This window comes from Melanerpes formicivorus, unplaced genomic scaffold (assembly GCF_026170545.1).
Source record: "Melanerpes formicivorus ecotype bairdi unplaced genomic scaffold, bMelFor1.0.p_v2 SCAF_27, whole genome shotgun sequence".
Lineage (NCBI taxonomy): Eukaryota > Metazoa > Chordata > Aves > Piciformes > Picidae > Melanerpes > Melanerpes formicivorus.
Genome location: NW_027142379.1, coordinates 1329810 through 1349267, shown reverse-complemented (window position 1 = coordinate 1349267; position 19458 = coordinate 1329810). Strand labels below are relative to the sequence as shown.

The 19458-nt window shown below is 44.2% G+C and overlaps 1 protein-coding gene across 16 annotated transcripts in view; it reads right to left on the bottom strand.

The window, feature by feature from the left end:
* ANK2 (ankyrin 2) overlaps positions 1–19458 on the bottom strand; it is a 296641-nt gene that overhangs the window by 193001 nt on the left and 84182 nt on the right. For 4 of the 16 annotated variants that reach the window (XM_068153840.1, XM_068153846.1, XM_068153852.1 and 1 more), the window contains exon 1: positions 7689–7805. The exons of 3 other annotated variants lie outside the window; for them this stretch is intronic. In XM_068153840.1, the coding sequence (XP_068009941.1) occupies positions 7689–7769 (81 nt within the window). In that variant the 5' untranslated portion in view covers positions 7770–7805. Of the gene's footprint in view, positions 1–7688; positions 7806–19458 lie in introns of those variants that run through there. 9 more of the 16 variants (XM_068153880.1, XM_068153881.1, XM_068153882.1 and 6 more) reach the window with 5 other exon arrangements.

Here is a 19458-nt window from a genome sequence, read left to right as displayed (position 1 = left end):
GCTCTCTGATACTGAGATCTGCCAGATGCATTAAACACTTCAAATGCTCAAAAAAGATGGACTAGCATAGTCTTTGAGGCACAGGGAACTGGAACCATTTAAAAGCAAACATGGTTCAGAATCATCTTGTATAGAAGGGTATAAATTGCTTCTAAACACCATCAGGGCACACTTTCATTTAGGTTTTTCAGAACTACCACCAGTGTTCTTCACTGCCTCAACAACATCAACAGATAGTTCAAATGCTGCTTTATAAAGACAGAGGAACAATTAGAGATTTAATTGATCATAAAACTAAATTGCTGGAGGGATCTGCGTGTTGCTGGTGCCAGTTTAAATCCACACACTCTGCTTGCTCAGATGCAGTACTACACCAGAACATAAACACATGCTATCCCAGAATGGATGAAACAAATAAAAGCAACCAATCACTCCTGAAATTCTTTGCCCTTGGCAGAAACCTTTCTGCTGTTTAACCTAGAAAATCAGTTCAAGCTGCAATTGCTGACATTTACTCCACCATTTCCTTAGGAGCCAATCCCCTTCTCCAGAGAGCACCTCATTCATGGACTGAATTTCTGCCTGTGTGTGAACTAAGGCAGGAGAAAACAGAAGTAGGTTACAAATTGTTTACCTGCATGCCAGCCAACTGCAGGCCAGCTGGAAGCAGTCACAGGCAGGCTGAGGGAACATCATAGTATCATTCAGGGTTGGAAGGGACCACCACAAGGATCATCTAGTTCCAACTGCCCTGCCATGGGCAGGGACACCCCACACTAGATCAGGCTGGCCATATGGATAGGCATCTACCTTTACTCCCTGAACTGCTGTGTGCTCAAGGAGCAATTTTTAGTTCCAGATGGTTTGGAGAAGACTAATCAATGCCCACACATTTGACTTGCAAGGCCTGTAAGATCAATTTGAAAATTAATTACATGTATTTAACACTGGCCTGTTTCGACCTAATTTTTGTGTCCTCCTGTGCTGGGTGCCTGAGCACAATGAAATCAAGAAAATGCAAAATGACTGGAGCCATGCTAAATTTCTGTGGGGCCACAGCATATTTCTACTGCAAATGAAATGTGGAAACACTGAATTATTCCTACACCGTGCAAGAATCACAACAGTAAGTTCAGACTTTCAGCTCAGCAATTTCTGTCACCAAGACAAAAGCAACCCACTTAATCAGCAAGGAAAGATTTTGAAATAATTAATTCCTGCAGATAATTGAGGATGTAGAGCCCCCAGCCATCTTATTATTTTCTTGGCTTCCCTCTGTTCCTTGCTCTTTAGAGCTCCAGGGCCCCCACTGTCTAGCCTAAATATCTATCTACGTGCTGCATATGTCAGTCCCAATTTGCAGAGTGGAGAAACTTTCCTAGCCAGAAATGCCATCTCAAAGCATCAACACAGCCAGGCCAGTGGAGACAGGGACACAGAGCTGCACAAAACATGGCACCTCAGATAGGGACAGACAGGTAAGTGAGTCAAAGAACACAAGGGGCCGTGACACACCCCAGGAGCTGAACAGGGAATGCTTTGTGTGCACATCTTGCTGAATGGAGACTGCCCAAAGAGAGCAACAGCCCAGCACTGGCTCAGAGGGTAAGACTTAAAAACATAAACCAAAATTAATCTGCAGAAGACCAAACAGAGTGCTCACTATGGGTATATTCACAAGCATCTGGCCTTCTCCCTGACTTGACTCATTAAAACACTTCTCCCAGATGCTCTTCCATCATGCACACACTGAAGCATCCCCAGCAGGAGGGAAGGCAGAGAGAGAACACATGGTTGCCTCCAGCATGGACCCCAGTGTCCCCAGAGAGCTGGGACAGGCAGCTTAAAGCTGCTGCCTGAAAGCCCAGCTCAGCCCTTGTCACCAAAGGCCTCCAAGAACGCATGACAGGGCTGCAAGATGGTGCGGTGCGATACAATGTGTGCGATACTTGACAGCCCCAGGCATCCTGCAGGGAGAAAGGGAAGCTGGCTGGGGAAAAAGGGATGTGCTGCTCTGACTCAGTTGATGTTTGCCAAACACTGGTGAAAATGAGCAAGGACTGTGAATGATAAATCAGGAGCCCAGAATGCCTGGCAGGCGGGTGCAGGCTCAACACATCACGTGGTGCTGTACAAAACTCACCACTCTCATCCAGATTATTTCCTCCTTGTTATCTTCTCAGGATTTAATCTGTGAAATGTAGCACTTGCACAAACCTGCTAATACCCTAAAATAACCCCAACCCTTTGTAGATTCCCATGTAACAACCTCCTAAGCAGTTGTGTCAATTCTAAGACTTGTTCATCACTTAGGCCATCAACACAACAGAGCACAATAATGCTTTAGGTGGATCCTGTTACGCTAGGGCATAAAGACCTAGAAAAGCCAGGCTGAGCTGTGTGGTGTCTTACACACTTTACAACGCTAGAACAACACTCACAAGGACAACACCAAATGCTGTAGTCCAGATGTTCAGCTACATTGCCTGTCATTATTTCCCCTGCCTCATTGCTATAAGTACATGGAAACGCTTTCTCCAGAGTGCCAACCACCACGGGGCTGCTGTGAGAGAAGCACAAGGGGTGTGCTGATTAAATCCTCCAAACGATGGCTGCTCTGTGGCAGCCAGTGACAACAGGGCACGGGGGTTTATCTCACAGTGGGATAAACATGCAGCATTTTCATTCCATTACCACTACACAACTAAAGCAAGAGAAGAAAGGCAAGGAAGGAGAGAAGAGCAATAAAAACACATCAAAGCCTTTGCAGCTATGATGTCAGCTTCATACCTGGCACAAAAAGTGCTGGATGCCTTGTGATAGGAAGAGACAGCGAAGGGAACAAGCAGAACCTGATCTCAATAACGCAAGAATATCAGTGGAGTTGCATCAGACTTACGACAGTACAAACCACGCTGAAATGCAGGGCAGACATTTGGAATATCTCTGAGCCTTAAAACTCTCTTTATGAACTTATCTCTTACCTCCATGACTTAAGAATGAGTTTGCCTTTTCCTCCACCTATTCTCTTCTTTCCTGAGCAAATTCTATCATCTTTCCTCTGTCTGTTTACTTTCATTAACTCATCTGAAAGCAAGGCCGGTCCAGTTTTCTTTAAGCTGGACCAGTTCTAGAAGAATAAAATCTTCCAGACCTACAGAACCTGTGTTACTACTAAAGTTAACTATGTCAAAGACCAATGAGTTGGCTTAACTTATAACAACTACTTTTGGAATAGAATAGACCAGACCAGACCAGGTTGGAAAATGCCTTTGAGATCATCAAATCCAACCCATCACCCAACACTATCTGATCAACTAAACCATGGCACCAAGTGCCTCATCCAGGCTCTTCCTAAATGCCTCCAGTGATGGTGACTCCACCACCTCCCTGGGCAGCCCATTCCAATGGCCAATCTCTGTGAAGAACTTCTTCCTAACATCCAGCCTAAACCTCCCCTGGTGCAGCTTGAGATTGTGTCCTCTTGTTCTGTCGGTGGTTGCCTGGGGACAAGACCAAACTCCACCTGGCTACAACCTCCCTTTAGGTAGTTGTAGACAGCAATAAGGTCTCCTGTGATAAAGCCTTTTAGACATCCTAGTCCTGAAAGAAAGAAAAAACTGTGGGGTTCCTCATTAGCTCCTCCTGCCTGTTCAATTCGCTGTGTATCCTCTGAAGGCAAACCTGCTTTCCTCTAAAGCAAGAGGACATGATCTCTCTTAGGAGACAGTCTTGATTTCATCTCAGTTGCATCACCACACAGTGCAGCTATTTGTCTGTCACCAGTAATGATGGGATAGCAAGGGAAACAGCAGCAACTGGAGCAGGCTAAGTGGGACTCTGCCAGGGTGAAATGAAGGCCATTTAGAGGGAACACCACGCGGCAGATTGGAACCGCTGTCATACAAGGCCCCATACTGATCTGAGGCAGAGATGGATACCAGGTCAAATTTTTCTTCTAATGGCATTCATTTTTCCACTACATATGGTAGCTGGAAGAGTGAACTACCCAAGTAAACAAGCATTCTCAGTGACTTTCACAGTCACATTTCACATTGATTAAGCTGCTGTGTAATATTACAGCACTATCATTAACACAGGCTGGGGGGCGGGGGGACACACACACACCTCCTTCTGTTGGAACATGTTAGGAAATTACATCTCATTCATAATTAATCAAGTTTCACTGGGCCCTTTACCTGACTGAACCTATTAGAAGGCTGCTGAAGAGCCTCATTTCCTTCTCCCCTCAGTCTTTTGCTTTAACACACAAAAGCCAAGCTCTTCTGGTTTTGGTCTTCAACAGGCTCTCTCTGCACGCTGTGTGTGCATTTGGGTTCTCGTTCTTGAGCGCAGGTGACCAATATTGTGCTTGTATTCCAAAGTGGGTCTCAATTACCTGATGCATGGAATTAATAGTCTTAAGTAATCACAATTAATTAAAAGCATTAGCTTGAACACTGTAAAGGTTCCATTAACAAGTGTACAGCTTCCACTGGAAGAATCTCACCTAACACATCCAACTCCATTTTTTCCATAGACTCATTTAAAACAGGAATGATGCTTAGGCTAGAGAAAGAGGCCTCATTTATCTTCCTTTAAATCAGCATTACAACAACCTCCAAGTCTTTCGTGGTACAAGCCTGACTCCAAACTTTAATTTCTTTAAAGAATGAGCAAATGACAAAACTGGAACTCTGCAGCAAGCTAAACCAGATCATTTCCACATTGATCCATCAACAGTCTGCGCTTTATGATCAGTGGAGTAAGAACCTGTGATTTCTGGAAAACCCTTTGCCATCAGTGCTGTTAGCATTTCATACATAGGAGCATAGAGATATAGGAGTACAGGACCAATGTACACCAGGTGCTGCTCCTGCTGGGTTTCCATACAGTTACACCAGCAACAAAATGAATTTGTTTTGTTCACATCTGCCTTCAGCAGAGCACATCCAGAAAATCAGCATGACTTCTTTCCCCAGGACCACAAATTTCACCATATCCCAGTTATCATGTGGGGGTGATAGCTGGAAAACTGGACACAACCCTACCCACTGGATTCTCAAACCTATTAAGGCAGCCCAGTGACTTAGTTCCACTTGTCTGGAATGCTTAAAGCCACAAACATCACCACAAGGATTCCAGCTGGTTTGGGGTGAACAGTCATTTCCTCCATTTCAGTTTTCCCCATCCTGTATCAAGATATCACTAAATTGTTTTCATTGTGAAGTGTGTGTGCATAAAACCCCTGGGATATCGATGAAATAGAGAAACCCCTCCATGGCTTCCTAGCTAGGACACACTGCTGGAATATAGGAGACCCAGCCGAATCTTGGACCTGAGACACGTTTCTCTCTGTCTCTCCCAATACATAGATCAAACTCATCTGGCTCAATTAATATTTAATTATCCACACAAAAGGGATCAACTTCCATGGAACAGATAGAGGGCATGTTGGATGGCGCAATGCAGCTCCCTTCAGCAAAAGTAGTTCAGGACCTGAAAACAGGCTACGTTACTTTGGATCTTGGAGCCCTGGCACGTGGCACTTTCGTCTCTGTTCCCAAGGGAAATTGTGCCTACCTCACCAAAACACAGAGGAATGCAATCGAGAATTCCAGTACTTTGGGCTGTTGCAAGGTGTCTCTCATTAAAATACCAAACCAGAACATATATGTATACACACACACACACATATACATACACACATATATATATAAAAAATAAATAACTTGCTTCTAGGTTTCAAGAACAATATTCTTAGAATTTCCAAAGTACTATTAAAGCCTGGAGCTGCATTTCCTCATGAAGTCGCCATGGGTAAATCTTGAGGACAGCTCATCCAATAGCTGAGGCACCAACATCTACTGCACCCAAACAGAGCAAATCAGAGGGGTTTGGTTTACACTTGTCGATGGAAAATACCTGATGGATATTGTCTAGTTGTAAAAGACAACTTTAAAAAGGTACTCAAACATGATGTTAGTGAATAATGCAGGTGCATCAGTGGTTGGAAGCCTGGATGCGGAGACACAAGAGACGCTTTCTAAGCATTCATCTGGCAGCAGTGGCTTATAATTGTGTCTCAACCTTGAAAGGCTCTGGACCACTTGACTTAGAAAACAACACTAAAAGCAGAAACCACACATATATGGATAAAGGTGAAGAGAGGGGAGCACCCACATTGATTCCTCAGCTCTTCCAAACCTCTCTCCCAGTACAATGGTCTTCTCAGGTTATCTGAGAGCCAAATGAACTGGCTATGCACTTGATCATTTGATTTTTGCTTCCTCAGATGGATTTACACACCCACACAAACACACCTTCTAAATTCAGAGGTAAGTCAAAGCAGATAGTCCCTCTGCTGCTCGGTTGTGCTTAAATATAAGGCCAGTGTGCTATATAAATTCCCCCACTGTGTGGAGATCCAGGCAATGTTCCAAGCACAGTGGGGTGGGGTGAGGATGTTTTTGTTCATTTTCTTGCTTGGACTGGATTATCTCATGCCCTTCTGGTTATAGGTACAGAATCTTCTCAGTGATAAAACAAGACCTAAGTGCCACCTATTGCAAAACAGCTTTTCTTCACCAGGTAAAAGCCCTGCAGAAGTCCCTGAGGTGTCTCCCTGCAGCTCTCTCTATAGTATTGCCATTTGTAGCAATGTGTCTTGCTCACGTGCAACATTGGTTAAAATGCAAATCCTATGCAAAAGGAGGGGCTGCAGAATCCATCAGTGAATATATTTTGTATGGATTAATTTCTTCCTCACCCTGTAAGCAGTCCCACACATTTCAGTGTAATATCTCGTGCTGTGCACCTTAAAGAAGGGGAGGGGAAGGAATAACCATAAACCAATTTGTGGCATAATTATGCAGAAGCACCGACATCTTTCCTCCTAAAGAGAGAGAAAACCCAAACACAAATAAATAGTTGCCTGCAATTAAAGCCATTAAAAAGGAATTACCTCAAGCAGGGGGCATGCTATGCAATGCAAATCAACCACGTCTGAAAGAGAGGACACACAGGGTGCCCTGGAAACAGGGTGTGGCTGGGCAATTCACATTTATACCCAATTATTTCTCATTAGCATCACCGAATTGCCACAGATGGTACAAAAGCCGGCAGCTCACCTCCCTTTGGTTCTTCGTAACCCAGTCTGAGCAACGTCTCTGGGAAAGTCAGCTTAAGGTTTATCAACCAGCATCAGTGTTGCCTGAAGGACCAGGGACAGAAGCACACAAATCACTCCCATCATGTGCAGGTTTGATCTCTTCAGTCAAACCAAACTGTCTTCCTTACAGCGAGCACTGGGAAACCCGCGCCAAGAGGCATCCTCTGCCTCATGACACCAACTTCAACCGAACAAAACCACCAAAGCAAAACCCAGACAGAAGCAACCCTCTGTCTGCCCAGTCATTTCAGACACCACAACACAGCTGAGCAGGGAGAAGCCCCTCGCCTGAGGAGCACCAGCAAGCCACCACTGGCCACCACCAACACTCGCCGCACCCCTTCGTTTCGTGTCAACTGCTGCACCGCGCTCCCACTGTCATCGTCCCCCGTCCCCCCACGCCCCGGTCTCCTCCCGGCTATCCTGCGCTACCTGCCCTTGGTTCTACCGCCCAGAGCAAGGAGAGCAAATGCTGGGAGCCGGTTCCGAGCCCGCCCCGCCGCCGCCCCGGGTCCACCTTCTTGGGTCGCTTCCTCCGCTGGCTGCCGCCGTTGCACTTCTCGCCGCTGTCGCTCTTCTGGGCTGCCTCCTCGTTCATCCTAGCGAACGGTTCTGCCGGCGCCGAGCCGTGCCATGCAAGGCTCCAGCTGCCCAGCCCCTGCCGAGGGTGGGACCCGCCGGGGGCGGGCGCAGCGCCGGTGCCGTTGCCGTGACAGCAGCAGCAGCAGCAGCGGCGGCGGGGCGGGGGCCGGCGGAGCCCCGGGGACGCTGGGCAAGGCGAGGGGCGGTGGCGGAGCTCTGTTCCACGAATGCACCCCGAGAAGGGAGAATACTCCAGAGGAGAAATGTCCTTAGGGTCACGGAACGGTCTGGGGAGGAAAGGACCATCAACGACCATCCAGCCCCTGCTGCAGAGACAGAGTCATAGAATCACAGAATCGCTTGGGTTGGAAAAGACCTTTAAAATCATCGAGACCAACTATCCTCTACCAGTTCTGGTGCTAAATCACGTCCCTCAGCACCACTTCTCTGCTTCTTTTAAGCACCTCCAGCATAGAATCATTTAGGGTGGAAGGGACCTTTAAGATGATAAAGTCCAGCCATTAACCAAGCACTGCCAGGTCACCACTAAAACATGTGCCTCAGTACCACCTCTACAGGGCTTTTAAATGATGGGGACTCCACCACTGCACTAGGCAGCCTGTGCCAGTATTGGACAAGTTTTTCTCTTCCCATTCAAAACAAGCTCTGGAAGGTGAAGGTCTCACTGAAAAATGCATGCTGTTCACTTCTGTTTCGTTTGCCAGACAGATGAGTTATCGAGGTTGGCCTTTCCATGGCCTGGTACACTTGTTGAGCAGAGGCTTATTTGCTTTATTTTAAGAGAGGAACTAAGAAATGAGGAGGCTCAGAACAGAAAGCCTTTCCACCAAGAAAGGGTTGTGCCCTCCTTCCTCAGCTGCTGAGAAGTCACCAGTGCTTCTCCCTGCCTGGCTGTAGTCAGAGAGTTGGTGCTTCCTGGGTATCCCACGTCCCTGCAGCCCAAGGTTCTGCTCACACACCCTTCTCAAAACCTACATACATGTGAGCAAGGCATTGGGCCTCAACAGTAACATCTCAGAGATGATTCACTGTCAGTATTAAAACAGACAATGGCAACATGATTGGCACAGCATAAGGCAATAGTTTGTACTACTAAAATAAATCACCTCCTCCCTGTTTTGAAAGAACAACACTGCAATATTCACATGTAAATGCATGTGAGAATTGCAAATGTGTTCTTCTGCAGAACTGGAAGGAAAAAAAACACAACCCTGTTCCACTTACACTTGAACAAAACAGCCAAGAAACTTGCCCTCCTTCTCAAACAGCAGCAAAGGCTGGGGAACAAAAGAAAAAAAGTCACTTCAACTGCTTACTCAGCAGAGGAGAGGATGGGGAAAGTGGAAAGGACCCAGCGAGGCATGAATAGGCTCTCCCACAATCGCTGGCTGCTGACACAATGAACATCTGCAGCACAAACAATGTCAGCAGTGTAACAAACTGAACATCCTCATGCTTTACTTTAAGGGCGACTTCTTTGTTACTGCTAGCAGTAGTAAACGCTACACTAGTAAGAGAAATAACTCATGTAAAAGTAAAAGGGAGCTCCAAACCCTGAAGGAGGCGGGTGCTATACAACACTGCATCTGTTATGCCATAATTAGAGCTGCAGTCACAGTCAGAGCAAGTATTTTGGGGAAGATGTACAGCAGTCATTTGTTATCAGCGTCAGACAGTCATGGAAATCAGTTGTGAAAGCTGTAACCAAGTGGTTATTCTTTTCATCTACAAACAAGCAGCACAATCTGCACACAAATGTTGTTCTTAAAGGAGGTCACACATCCCCTTGCACATTTTAGTCTAATTGTGCACAAATTCATCCTTCTCCCCAGCCCTTTTTTTCATACAAAACTCCACCTTTGCAGTCTGTCTGATATTTGTTCCTCCTAAGAAGTGATCATTGGATTCAGGCAGATTGTTGAAGTCTGTGGCCATGATGTGTTCTGTGTTTTCTTCTTAGAATCATGTTGTTGTTTTAATTTTGAAAGAAACAACAAAACCCTGCCATTTCTGACTGTAAATATAAAGAACACTTAAATCACACATGAAAGGTCTGAAAACTTGATGCAGTGATGTAGATGGGATAAGGAGCACAGTGTCTCACTCTTAGCTAAACCCATCCCTTCTCCCTCTGTCCTTAGAAGAAATGGGACTCACTACTGCATTTTTAATACTACCTTTATTTTGGTCACCAAGCCAGGAAAGACTAAGGAAACAGGATTGCAGGAGAATTCCATGACAGCTAGGAAAAGGAGCAGATTTTCCTGAGAGGCTTGTATGATTGAAGGCTTGATGCCTTGTGAAGGGAAGAAGTCACGGGGAGTCACCACAAGCAGCAAAAGGCCAGTGCCCCTGGGAGGCAGCTGTGCTAAGTGCAGGCTGTAAGGTGTGAGGAAAAAGCAAGAAAGAAGAGGACTTTCAATTTCATTATGTAAGTCTTCTAGTTATTTGTACTCCATCCTCATATAGGTCCACACCAGGGTAAAAATATTGAGTGAATTAGGCTGTGGTTAGCTAGAAAGCTACACCACAGAGAGATCAGTATGGCAGCAACTTTGTGGTGACAGCACCCACAAACTAAACACAGGAGAAGCCTGCAGGGACAAGTACTTATTGATGGGAGCTACAAAAACAGCACAAACTCACATGCACAAATTTACCCAAGGTAAACCACCTCATTATCCTCAACTGCTCTTAGCTCAGGTCCCCAGATCCCAGGCTTTAGATGCTCAGGTAGATCAGTGTGTGGAAACTTCCCACAGATATATCCTGTCAGTTATATAGTTTCAAGGTCCATATGCATTATGTCTAAGCTCAGGTGCTTAGCTGAAGTGCCTTAATCCACCCAACATGTGAATCACACTCTAGTGAACAACCTTTCAGGTTAGAAACACACAATTACCTCCCTTCACACCACCCTGATGAAGGGGATTCCACCTTGGCTTATATTTGCTTTATGGAGCTGTAAAGAGATAACATACCAGAAGTGAGAAGCAGCTCTCTGAAAATTGTTCAACAAAATGCTGGCCAGTCTCCTCAAAAGCATTGCCAGAAGCTTCTTGTGGCACATTAGCAGTAATGGCAGGATTAACTGAATGCCTTTAATTTGATAAGTGCAGTCAGCTGGAAGGTTCCTTACTGAGCTTTGGGCATGTTCCAGACCTAGGACCCTCACTCCCAAATGCATCCCTGTAGGCATGTAAACCAAAGCTGCAGAAGAATGTCCTCTTTACAACTGCTGGCAGATGATGCAAGTCTGCACTGAGCTCTGTGGAGCTGCAGTTGGATCACTGCTGCTGTGGAAGTTGTTGGGCTTGGAAGTAGCTCAGGCACATCTACAGTGCCAGGCAGTCAAGGGCATCCCTTTTTCAACCACTGAAGTCATGCTTTCCTTATAGAAAGTCATCTCTCTTTCCAAGAGTCATTCCTCACAGCATCATTCCTGGTTACTTCCACAATTAAAAAATTTAATCCTACAAGGCCAGCTTTATTCCCACTGAATTCAACAGCAGCAGATCAATTAAGTTGAAGATGTTTAAAGTCCCAGCATTACAGAAAAACAAACTTGAGAAACTTATGGTTAAACCTGAACTTCTCCCTACACCTTGACCTTCCCTCATATTCTGCACCAGTGCTAGCTAAACTTCAAAAAACATAGTAGTCATTTTAAAATCGTGGTCAGCAAGTCAGAACACTTCCACCTTCTGCATTTTGGAAACTGAAGGCTCAGGGGGATCTTAGCAATGTGTACAAACAGCTGATGGGAGAGACTGAAGAAGCCTGAGATGTGCTCTTCTCAGTGGTGCCCAGTGGCAGGTCAAAAGACAATAAGCACAAACTGAAACACAAGAAATTCCTTTTAAACATAAAGAGGACAACTTTTAAAATGTAAAGGCATAGGCTACGAATCCTCAGTCCTTAGAAGTACTCAAAAATTGACTGTTCACAGCCCTGAGCTACCTGCCCCATCTGACCCCGATCCGAGATGGGGGTTGGACTAGAGGATCTCCGGAGACCCCTCCACACCTTAACTCTTCTGTGACACTATGAACACAGAGTCTTGATTCTGCAGCTGTTTGGGGAGTGCATTGCTTTTAGGAGTTGTTAAAGGCGCTAAAATGCTCCAATGTTCCAGCTGAGTAATTGCATACATTGTCATTGTCAAAACGGTGGCAACCTATCTGCTGTCAGTGGCTCCTTTGTTCAGCATTATACACACAAAAAACACCCCTCTCAGTCTCATGTGCTGCAGTAAGTGCTCTGTATCTAGTCAGCAGAACACCAGAGATGATCATCTGGGATTTTATTGACTTGCCACTACAGGAGTTTCAGCTGGTTACCTTGAGCTGAACCCTCAGCTTCCATCTGTCCCACCCTGATAAGGGAAGAACAATAGAGGGAATCAGGGTGGGTGACAAAGCTGGCTACGTTCACTACTGAAACCATTAAACCATGCTGCAATGGGAAAGAGTTAAAGTATGCATCAATTTAATTACACCATAAAGTCTGAACAAATTATTTTTGTGATGATTAAATGAAGTTAAGTAACACATATCAGAGAAATGAGCATTTTTTACATGCTGTTATATAACCCTTCCCTATTTGTTCCCTTCCTCAGTGAATACAGCACAGAGCCAGTAGCAGAGAAACAAAGGTGTGAGGAAAAAGAAAGAAAGAAAGGAAGGGGGGAAACAAAACAAACCAAACAACAAAAAAACCCCACAACCAAAGAGACCAAGGAACATATTTCTACCCCACTCAGCAGATAATGACATTAGTCCTTTTCAATGTGACAGACACATTTATTTTCACCCCTGCAGTTTACTTCATGTAAAATTGGAGCAAAATCCTGGCCCTGATAAAAACAAGGAGAGTTTCATTGTTGACCTCACCCAGCCTTGCCAACTAATACTACTTAAACACAAAAATATCTCCCACTAATACAACGATTATCTTTAAGCAGCATCTTCAATTCTCTGTGCTTCTCAGCAGAGACAGTGGTGGTGGAACAACAAAAAGATCTAACTGCTCAATTCATGTCAATTTGATTTCATTTCCCCCAGCGTATCTTCCAGTTGTCAGCATGGAAAAAGAACTACAGTGGAAGAGCAAGGGTTGAACCACTCATCAGTGACCACTGCTGGACAGGTACAAAAGAAAACAGTGACTCAAGAGGTGTGTGTTTGTTTCTACTAATTCTGACAGAAATCTCCTCATAAGCACAATCCTCCAACCAAGTGCCATAGTTCTCCATTAGAAACAACCTGCTATGTTGTGTTTAATACTGGAGTGCTCCAGAGGTGTCATCTAAAACATACAACAAAGTGACCTTTCTTTCATCTGGGTTTATGTTGCATACTATGGATTGCCCTGCTAATGAATCTCCTCAGGACAGAGGGACAGCCAAGGAATACAAAGCCATCTTCCAATACATACATCTGATGTGTGCTTTCACTCTTTTAACAAAAGCAAATAAAATAAGTAACAGCTCCCAGCTCCACTTCAATCCCACTTTCGAGTTCAGCACCGTGGCCATGGACAGCAGAAGGGACTGAGCCCTTTTCCAGCACTCTCCTTCGCTTTCTTCTTGAGCCTCCTAAGCCTGGCCCAGCACAAAGCCTTTCTGTTACTGGCTTCCACACAACAGAAAGACACTAAATATTTCTGTGGCAAATATACTTGGGTGTCTCATTTCCCCAGAGGAGTATCAGTGTTGGTAGCAATCTCAGCCTTCCAGTACTACGGGAGAGCTGGGGACTAGTGAACAGATGGGGAGGGACTTTTTACAAGGGTTTGTTGTGACAGGATGAGGAGCTATGGCTTTGAGCTGGAAGAGGGGAGATTTAAACCGGAGATTAGGAAGAAATTCTTTACAGTGAGGGTGGTGAGACACTGAAAGAAGTTGCCCAGGGAGACTGTGGATGCCCCCTCCCTGGATATGTTCAAGACCGGGTTGGACAGGGCCTTGTGCAACCTGGTCTAGTGGAAGCTGTTGGAACAAGATGATCTTTAAGGTCCCTTCCAACCCATACCATTCTATGAATCAAAGATGATCCCTGTGTGTCCTTGGTGTAAAGGAACAAGGTGTGGTACCCTCATCATCAGTCAAGTATACCATAGTTGATGACACACAGTAACACTGAAAACATGTATAATGAAAAGGTTCTTCTTTCAAAGTGTGGAAATTTCACAGCATGTTTGATACGGTCAACAACTTGTATGTGTGTTTAAAATGCATATTTAATGACTAGGCTCAATTGCTATCCTCTACAAAAGCATCATTCCAAGTTACTTTGTCCTTCAGGATGAACATCATCTATTTGCTGGGATCATTGCATATTCCTAGCATTATCTGCATTAGAATTATCAGTCCAGTTTTGATTGCTGTGAAGTGCTGCACAAAACCTGGACACAGCAAAGATTCACAGGTAAACTGACTGCCAAAATGCAGACGTAAACCATGTTAGACTGGGAAGAAGAAATTCCTCCCTTCACTTGCAGTGTGCTTTAGATCAAACAAATTAAAATCTATGAACTGAATGCAGCATTTTCTGCCCAGTGGGAGCTGCAAATTGATTGTTTGCATTATATCCATCCATCTGGTGGCTGCAGTTGAGGGTTTGTGACCTCATGTAACATCTCTGTTTGGAAGACATCAAACTTATGCAAGAGAAAGGGCTCTGAGGTACCTTGAAATTATCATGCAGGTCACATGCTCCATGGCGATTGCCATAGTAACCAGACACTTGCCATGGACACTTGCTAGCTAGAAGCTTTCTGGTTTTATGCCTTGAACTGATATTCTTTGGGTAATTGTTAATTTACCTTTTGTTTTGGAGTAAAGGTTGGAGGGGGTTGTGTTCATCTGGCAACGCAAAGATAACCAGAAGTGAAGTGTGAAATCAGTCAGAGTATGAAGAAAAATTAGGATGCTTATGCTATGGGCTCTATAAAATACAGAGCCTTGTGTGATTAAACATGCACAAACTGCAAGAGAAATGTGTCCTATTTCCTGCAACAAAATACAGAACAATCTTCTTTTCTTGCCAGGTACTCGAACCTCTAGGCTCAAAATTATTACAGGTGTAGCTGGTAGCTATGACTGTCATATACAACCTTCTCTTGCTAGGGACTGTTTGCACCTCCTTGTAAAATACTCTGATCAAACCTCCACCTCTTGGATTTAAGGTTGTCTCAACATGAACTTGAAATGCTTGTCTGAAAGAGTTCAGCTCTTGAAGATTAGGCATCCACATGCTTTGGATCAAAAAGTGCAGAGGGTATCAGGGTTGCCCACACCAGGGGGATGGAACCAGGACTAAACCTAGGAATGACACCAGTGGCACAGGAGGAGCAGAGAAATTACAACAGGAGGTTGAAAAAGGGGCAATGGACAGAAGAGACAGTGCTTCCTAAGCCTACTGTCCTCGAAACTGAGGATACAAACAAACCAATCTGCAATCAAACAGATGTTTTGAAACTCTCTAGACAAATTGTGTAGTGCTTCACATGAAGCATGAAGCTTCCACTGCTATTACTAAGAAGGAGCAGGTGGTTGCCTGCTGTTCCACAAGCGAGGAAAAGTCAGTAGCAATGGCACTCCTGTAACCTTCATTCTACCTGTGTTGATGCATTATGCAGTCTACCTGCATCAGCACAGATCTAGAACCACCTAGCTCAGCCAGGCTTCGCCAAGGGATCCACAAGGAATACACAGTGAGGGTGTCTGTTACCTTTATCTGCAGATGTTTATAGAAAGATTGGAAGACATGGTGTAGGGCACTGTAGTAGCTGTAGCTGGGAAGCGACCAGCCTGAACTTCACCCCAGATAACAGCAGCCACACTGCTTACATCTGTCCCTGACAGCACACCTAGTGCCAGACAGGTGCTGCCAAATGAGCTGTTCACAGGGAAGTTTCTTGTTTTCTGGCTGCTTGTCAGAGAGCTTATGATCTTCTCTTCAAAGGTTTAAAAACTCTCAGGTATAATCAAATCCAGAGGGCAATTTATAATTGGGATCAACAAGATGGAATACACATATTCTGAAAAACCAGCATCCCTGTTTTCCTGAACTAAGGCTCCAGTCGAAACTTTGGAAGCTCGCTTACCTCCCTTTCACCATCTCATCTGTTAAATAAGAACAATCCAGTCTCTTCACTGAAGAGAAGTGCAATGAAAATTAATTCATTTCTTTTCAACACTCCGGATATTACTTTGATGAGCACTATAGATGAGTCCCCAAGGGAATCATAATTCCACCTTCAAAGGGGGCATTGAACAACACAATGTAAATAAGGCCTAGGGCCACGAATCGAACAACGGGACAGAAACAAGCTATCGAGCAGCTGCTCATTAAATGGGTGTCAGCTATTTCTGCATCAAGTGAAGCAGGAGCTGGTGGAAAAACTACTATGGGCATGTGTAATTGAAGACTGTATCATGATGTACCCACGAGACTGGGCCAAACAAAGGTTGAAAATGCCTCTGTGCTCCCCATTAACACCTTTTAAGTATAGATATGAATATAATGAATAAGGACCCAAATATAATACAGGATCAGAGAATGAGATATTCTGAGCTACCTGCCCCCTCCCTGGAGGTGTTCAAAGCCAGGTTGGATGAGGCTTTGAGCAACTTGGGCTAGTGGAAGTTGTCCCTGCATGTTCCCCTCCATGGCAGGGGGGTTGGAAGTGGATGATCTTTAAGGTAATTTCTAACCTAAACCATTCTATGAATAAATAATCTTTAATAATCAAATAGATAAGGAGTCTGAAGTATAAACAAACACCAGAACACCCTTCCCAAGACGGAGCCCAATTTTTGCACACACCCTGCAAGTGACCATCTTTTCTAGCCGGCAGGTTCTCTACACAAGCGGCTAGTACTCTGCACTTGGCAGCCCCCCTCTCTCAGATTCACCTTAAGGAGATGGCACTTCTCTTACCATGTGGCAATTAACACTCCCACGGTGAGTAGCAGGATGAGTCATTCTAGCAATAGCCAGGAAAGAAAAGCAATCAAGGAAAATGGCTACGCTGTGCATTCTTCTGCCTTAAAATAGGTCTTTCCTTCATGTGCTGTACTCTGAACGGCCCAAACACATTTGATCTTAGAATAATTTTTCTGTTTATAGTATCTTAAGCCAAAGCCTATAAGCAAATGAATGCATTTATTTTTAACTCCCTGTCTCAATAGGGAAACTCTGGCAGTGAAGGGAGGTTAGACAACTCTGCTGTGTACCAGGAGCTAAAAGGAAAAAAAATAGATAATACAAACAGTGCTGGAGAAATGTTAATCTGACAGAGCTCTGGAAAGATAAAGGTCATCATGCAGATGGGAACAACGTGTAGGATAAATTTGCCAATAAGGAAAGTTCAAAATTCACCAGGTCTGAGACACCTGCTCTGGGAATTGGAGGAGAGCAGAAAAATTAAGTGGAATCTCAGACAGTAGGGTTGAAAAGCTTTTCAGAAGTTCCTGGTTGTGCAACAGCAAGCCTTTCACTCCTAATAACACAGGCTTGGGAAGAAAAACAAACAAACAAAACCCCCAAACTAAACAAAAAACCCACTATCAGAGCATTCTTCCAAACAAATCTTTGGTTTGATGTTTAAATCCCTACTGGAACCCACCCTTCACCCCAGAAGAGCACATCTCCACCAAGAAGCAAGAGCTGAACTTCTACAGAAATCCACCTTACTTCAAGAGGAGGGTACACCTGACCTTGAGACAAGAGTGTGGAAGATACTGGTGTCAGCCCAAGCATGGGAAATCTTCTACTGGTGCAAAGAAAACAGAGGAAATAAGAGGAAAAGCAGAAAGCAGATAAACACTCTTCTCCCAGGCAACCAGGACCAGAACAAGAGGACACAGTCTCAGGCTGCACCAGGGGAGGTTTAGGCTGGAGGTGAGGAGGAAGTTTTACACAGAGAGAGTGATTGCCCATTGGAATGGGCTGCCCAGGGAGATGGTGGAGTCACCATCAGTGGAGGTGTTCAGGAGGAGACTTGATAGGGTGCTTGGTTGCATGGTTTAGTTGATTAGGTGGTGCTGGATGATAGGGTGGACACAATGATCTCAAAGGTCTCTTCCAACCTGGTTTATTCTATTCTAATTCTATTCTATTCTAACAAAGATGACTCCACCCTAATATATAACTGATAAAATACAATTAAATAAATGAGTAGAACTGAACCTTAGAGAGAGTCTAGGAAACTGAAGTAAGACATTTTGTCTCCAAACTATGGGTCATAGAGGCAATGTTTGCTTGCAGATCAACCACCAATGCATGTAATTAGGTGAGGAAAAGCTTGAACACACCTAAAGGAGGGCACCACAGGTAGCAAATAAATCTGGATTTTAATAGAAGAGAGTAACTTCTGCTGAAATAAGCAATGTGCATTTGGGATCTGTTTTGTTGCATTTTTATGACAGTGATTTATTAATAAGGGCTTCTTTCCCTGCTGGACTACAGTCAGGATCCTTAATGAGAACAGAAAGAATATGAAATGTCTTCAGCATTTCTTTCTAGGAAAACCAGCTACCATAGCAAAGGCAATTTTGAAACCCAATCTGATTTAGACAGGCCCAATAAAACAGCTTGGAAAGCAGTTACTTTAAGCTCCATAACTGTAATCACAAGTGTTTGGTTTGGGAGCATATGCAAAAATCCCTCTTTCAGAATAATCCTAAGAGATAAATAAAACAATTTATGTAAACTAAATGGATGCTTTCTCCTGCAAAGACTTAAAAATATTTCCTGTTGCCAGTAAAAATACTCATAAAATTTGGAATGTGAAAGAGCAGCTGGGAGCAGTTAGCTACAGGAGAAGCCCTCTGCTTTGTAGGTATTTTGCAAATCAATGCACAGATTGGCAACCACAGGTTTTCATTTCCTTTGAGATAAGCCTTGTACAGAAAAGAAAAGTCAGCACTATTTCTTCCTCCCATGCCTTGGAATCTACTATGAATTTCATAAATTCCTATTTGAAGGGTCTAAACCACACTTCAAAGCACAACAGTCAGTGCAATGTGAAGACCACCATGAACAGGTGAGAAGGCTCCTTAATGGTGCAGCAGCATTAAAAAGCATCCAGGCAGCATCTGTCTTGTCCAAGAGTTGCTGTGCTCACTCTAAACAGCTTTTTACTGACCAGCTGAGTCAAGTTTCTAGCAGCAGCAGCTCATCTGCAGGATGAATTTCTTGCTGCAGCAGATGTGAATCTGATCTTACAGGGGGGTTTCACACTTTGCTTCCACAAAGATGTTCTTGCTTATTACTGCATGGGATGAGAAGCACAATCTGGTACAAGGAAATGACTTCCAGTAATGTGCAAGCACCTACCCAGCTAATAAACCCTTGCAGCTGTCAAATGAGGTGCTTACTTTCTAGCAGGGTAGATAAACATTATTAAGATGCCAATACTGACAACTGTGTTCAGATTCTACACTCAGAAGTAGAGCATTTTTTTCTGAATGACAGAGAAATTAAAAAGCCTCATGTCAAACACACAGATGTGGTTTCAGCAGAAAAGCTTTTGCTCATTTTTCACTTGGTGATGCTGGGGTTATTTCTTCCCTGCAGAATTTGTCATGTCAGAGAAACAGAGCTCTGACAGCATTAAAAAATGCAGAGAGTAAATGCTGTAGCTTCTCATTTCTCAGTTTCATTCAAATGTCTGCA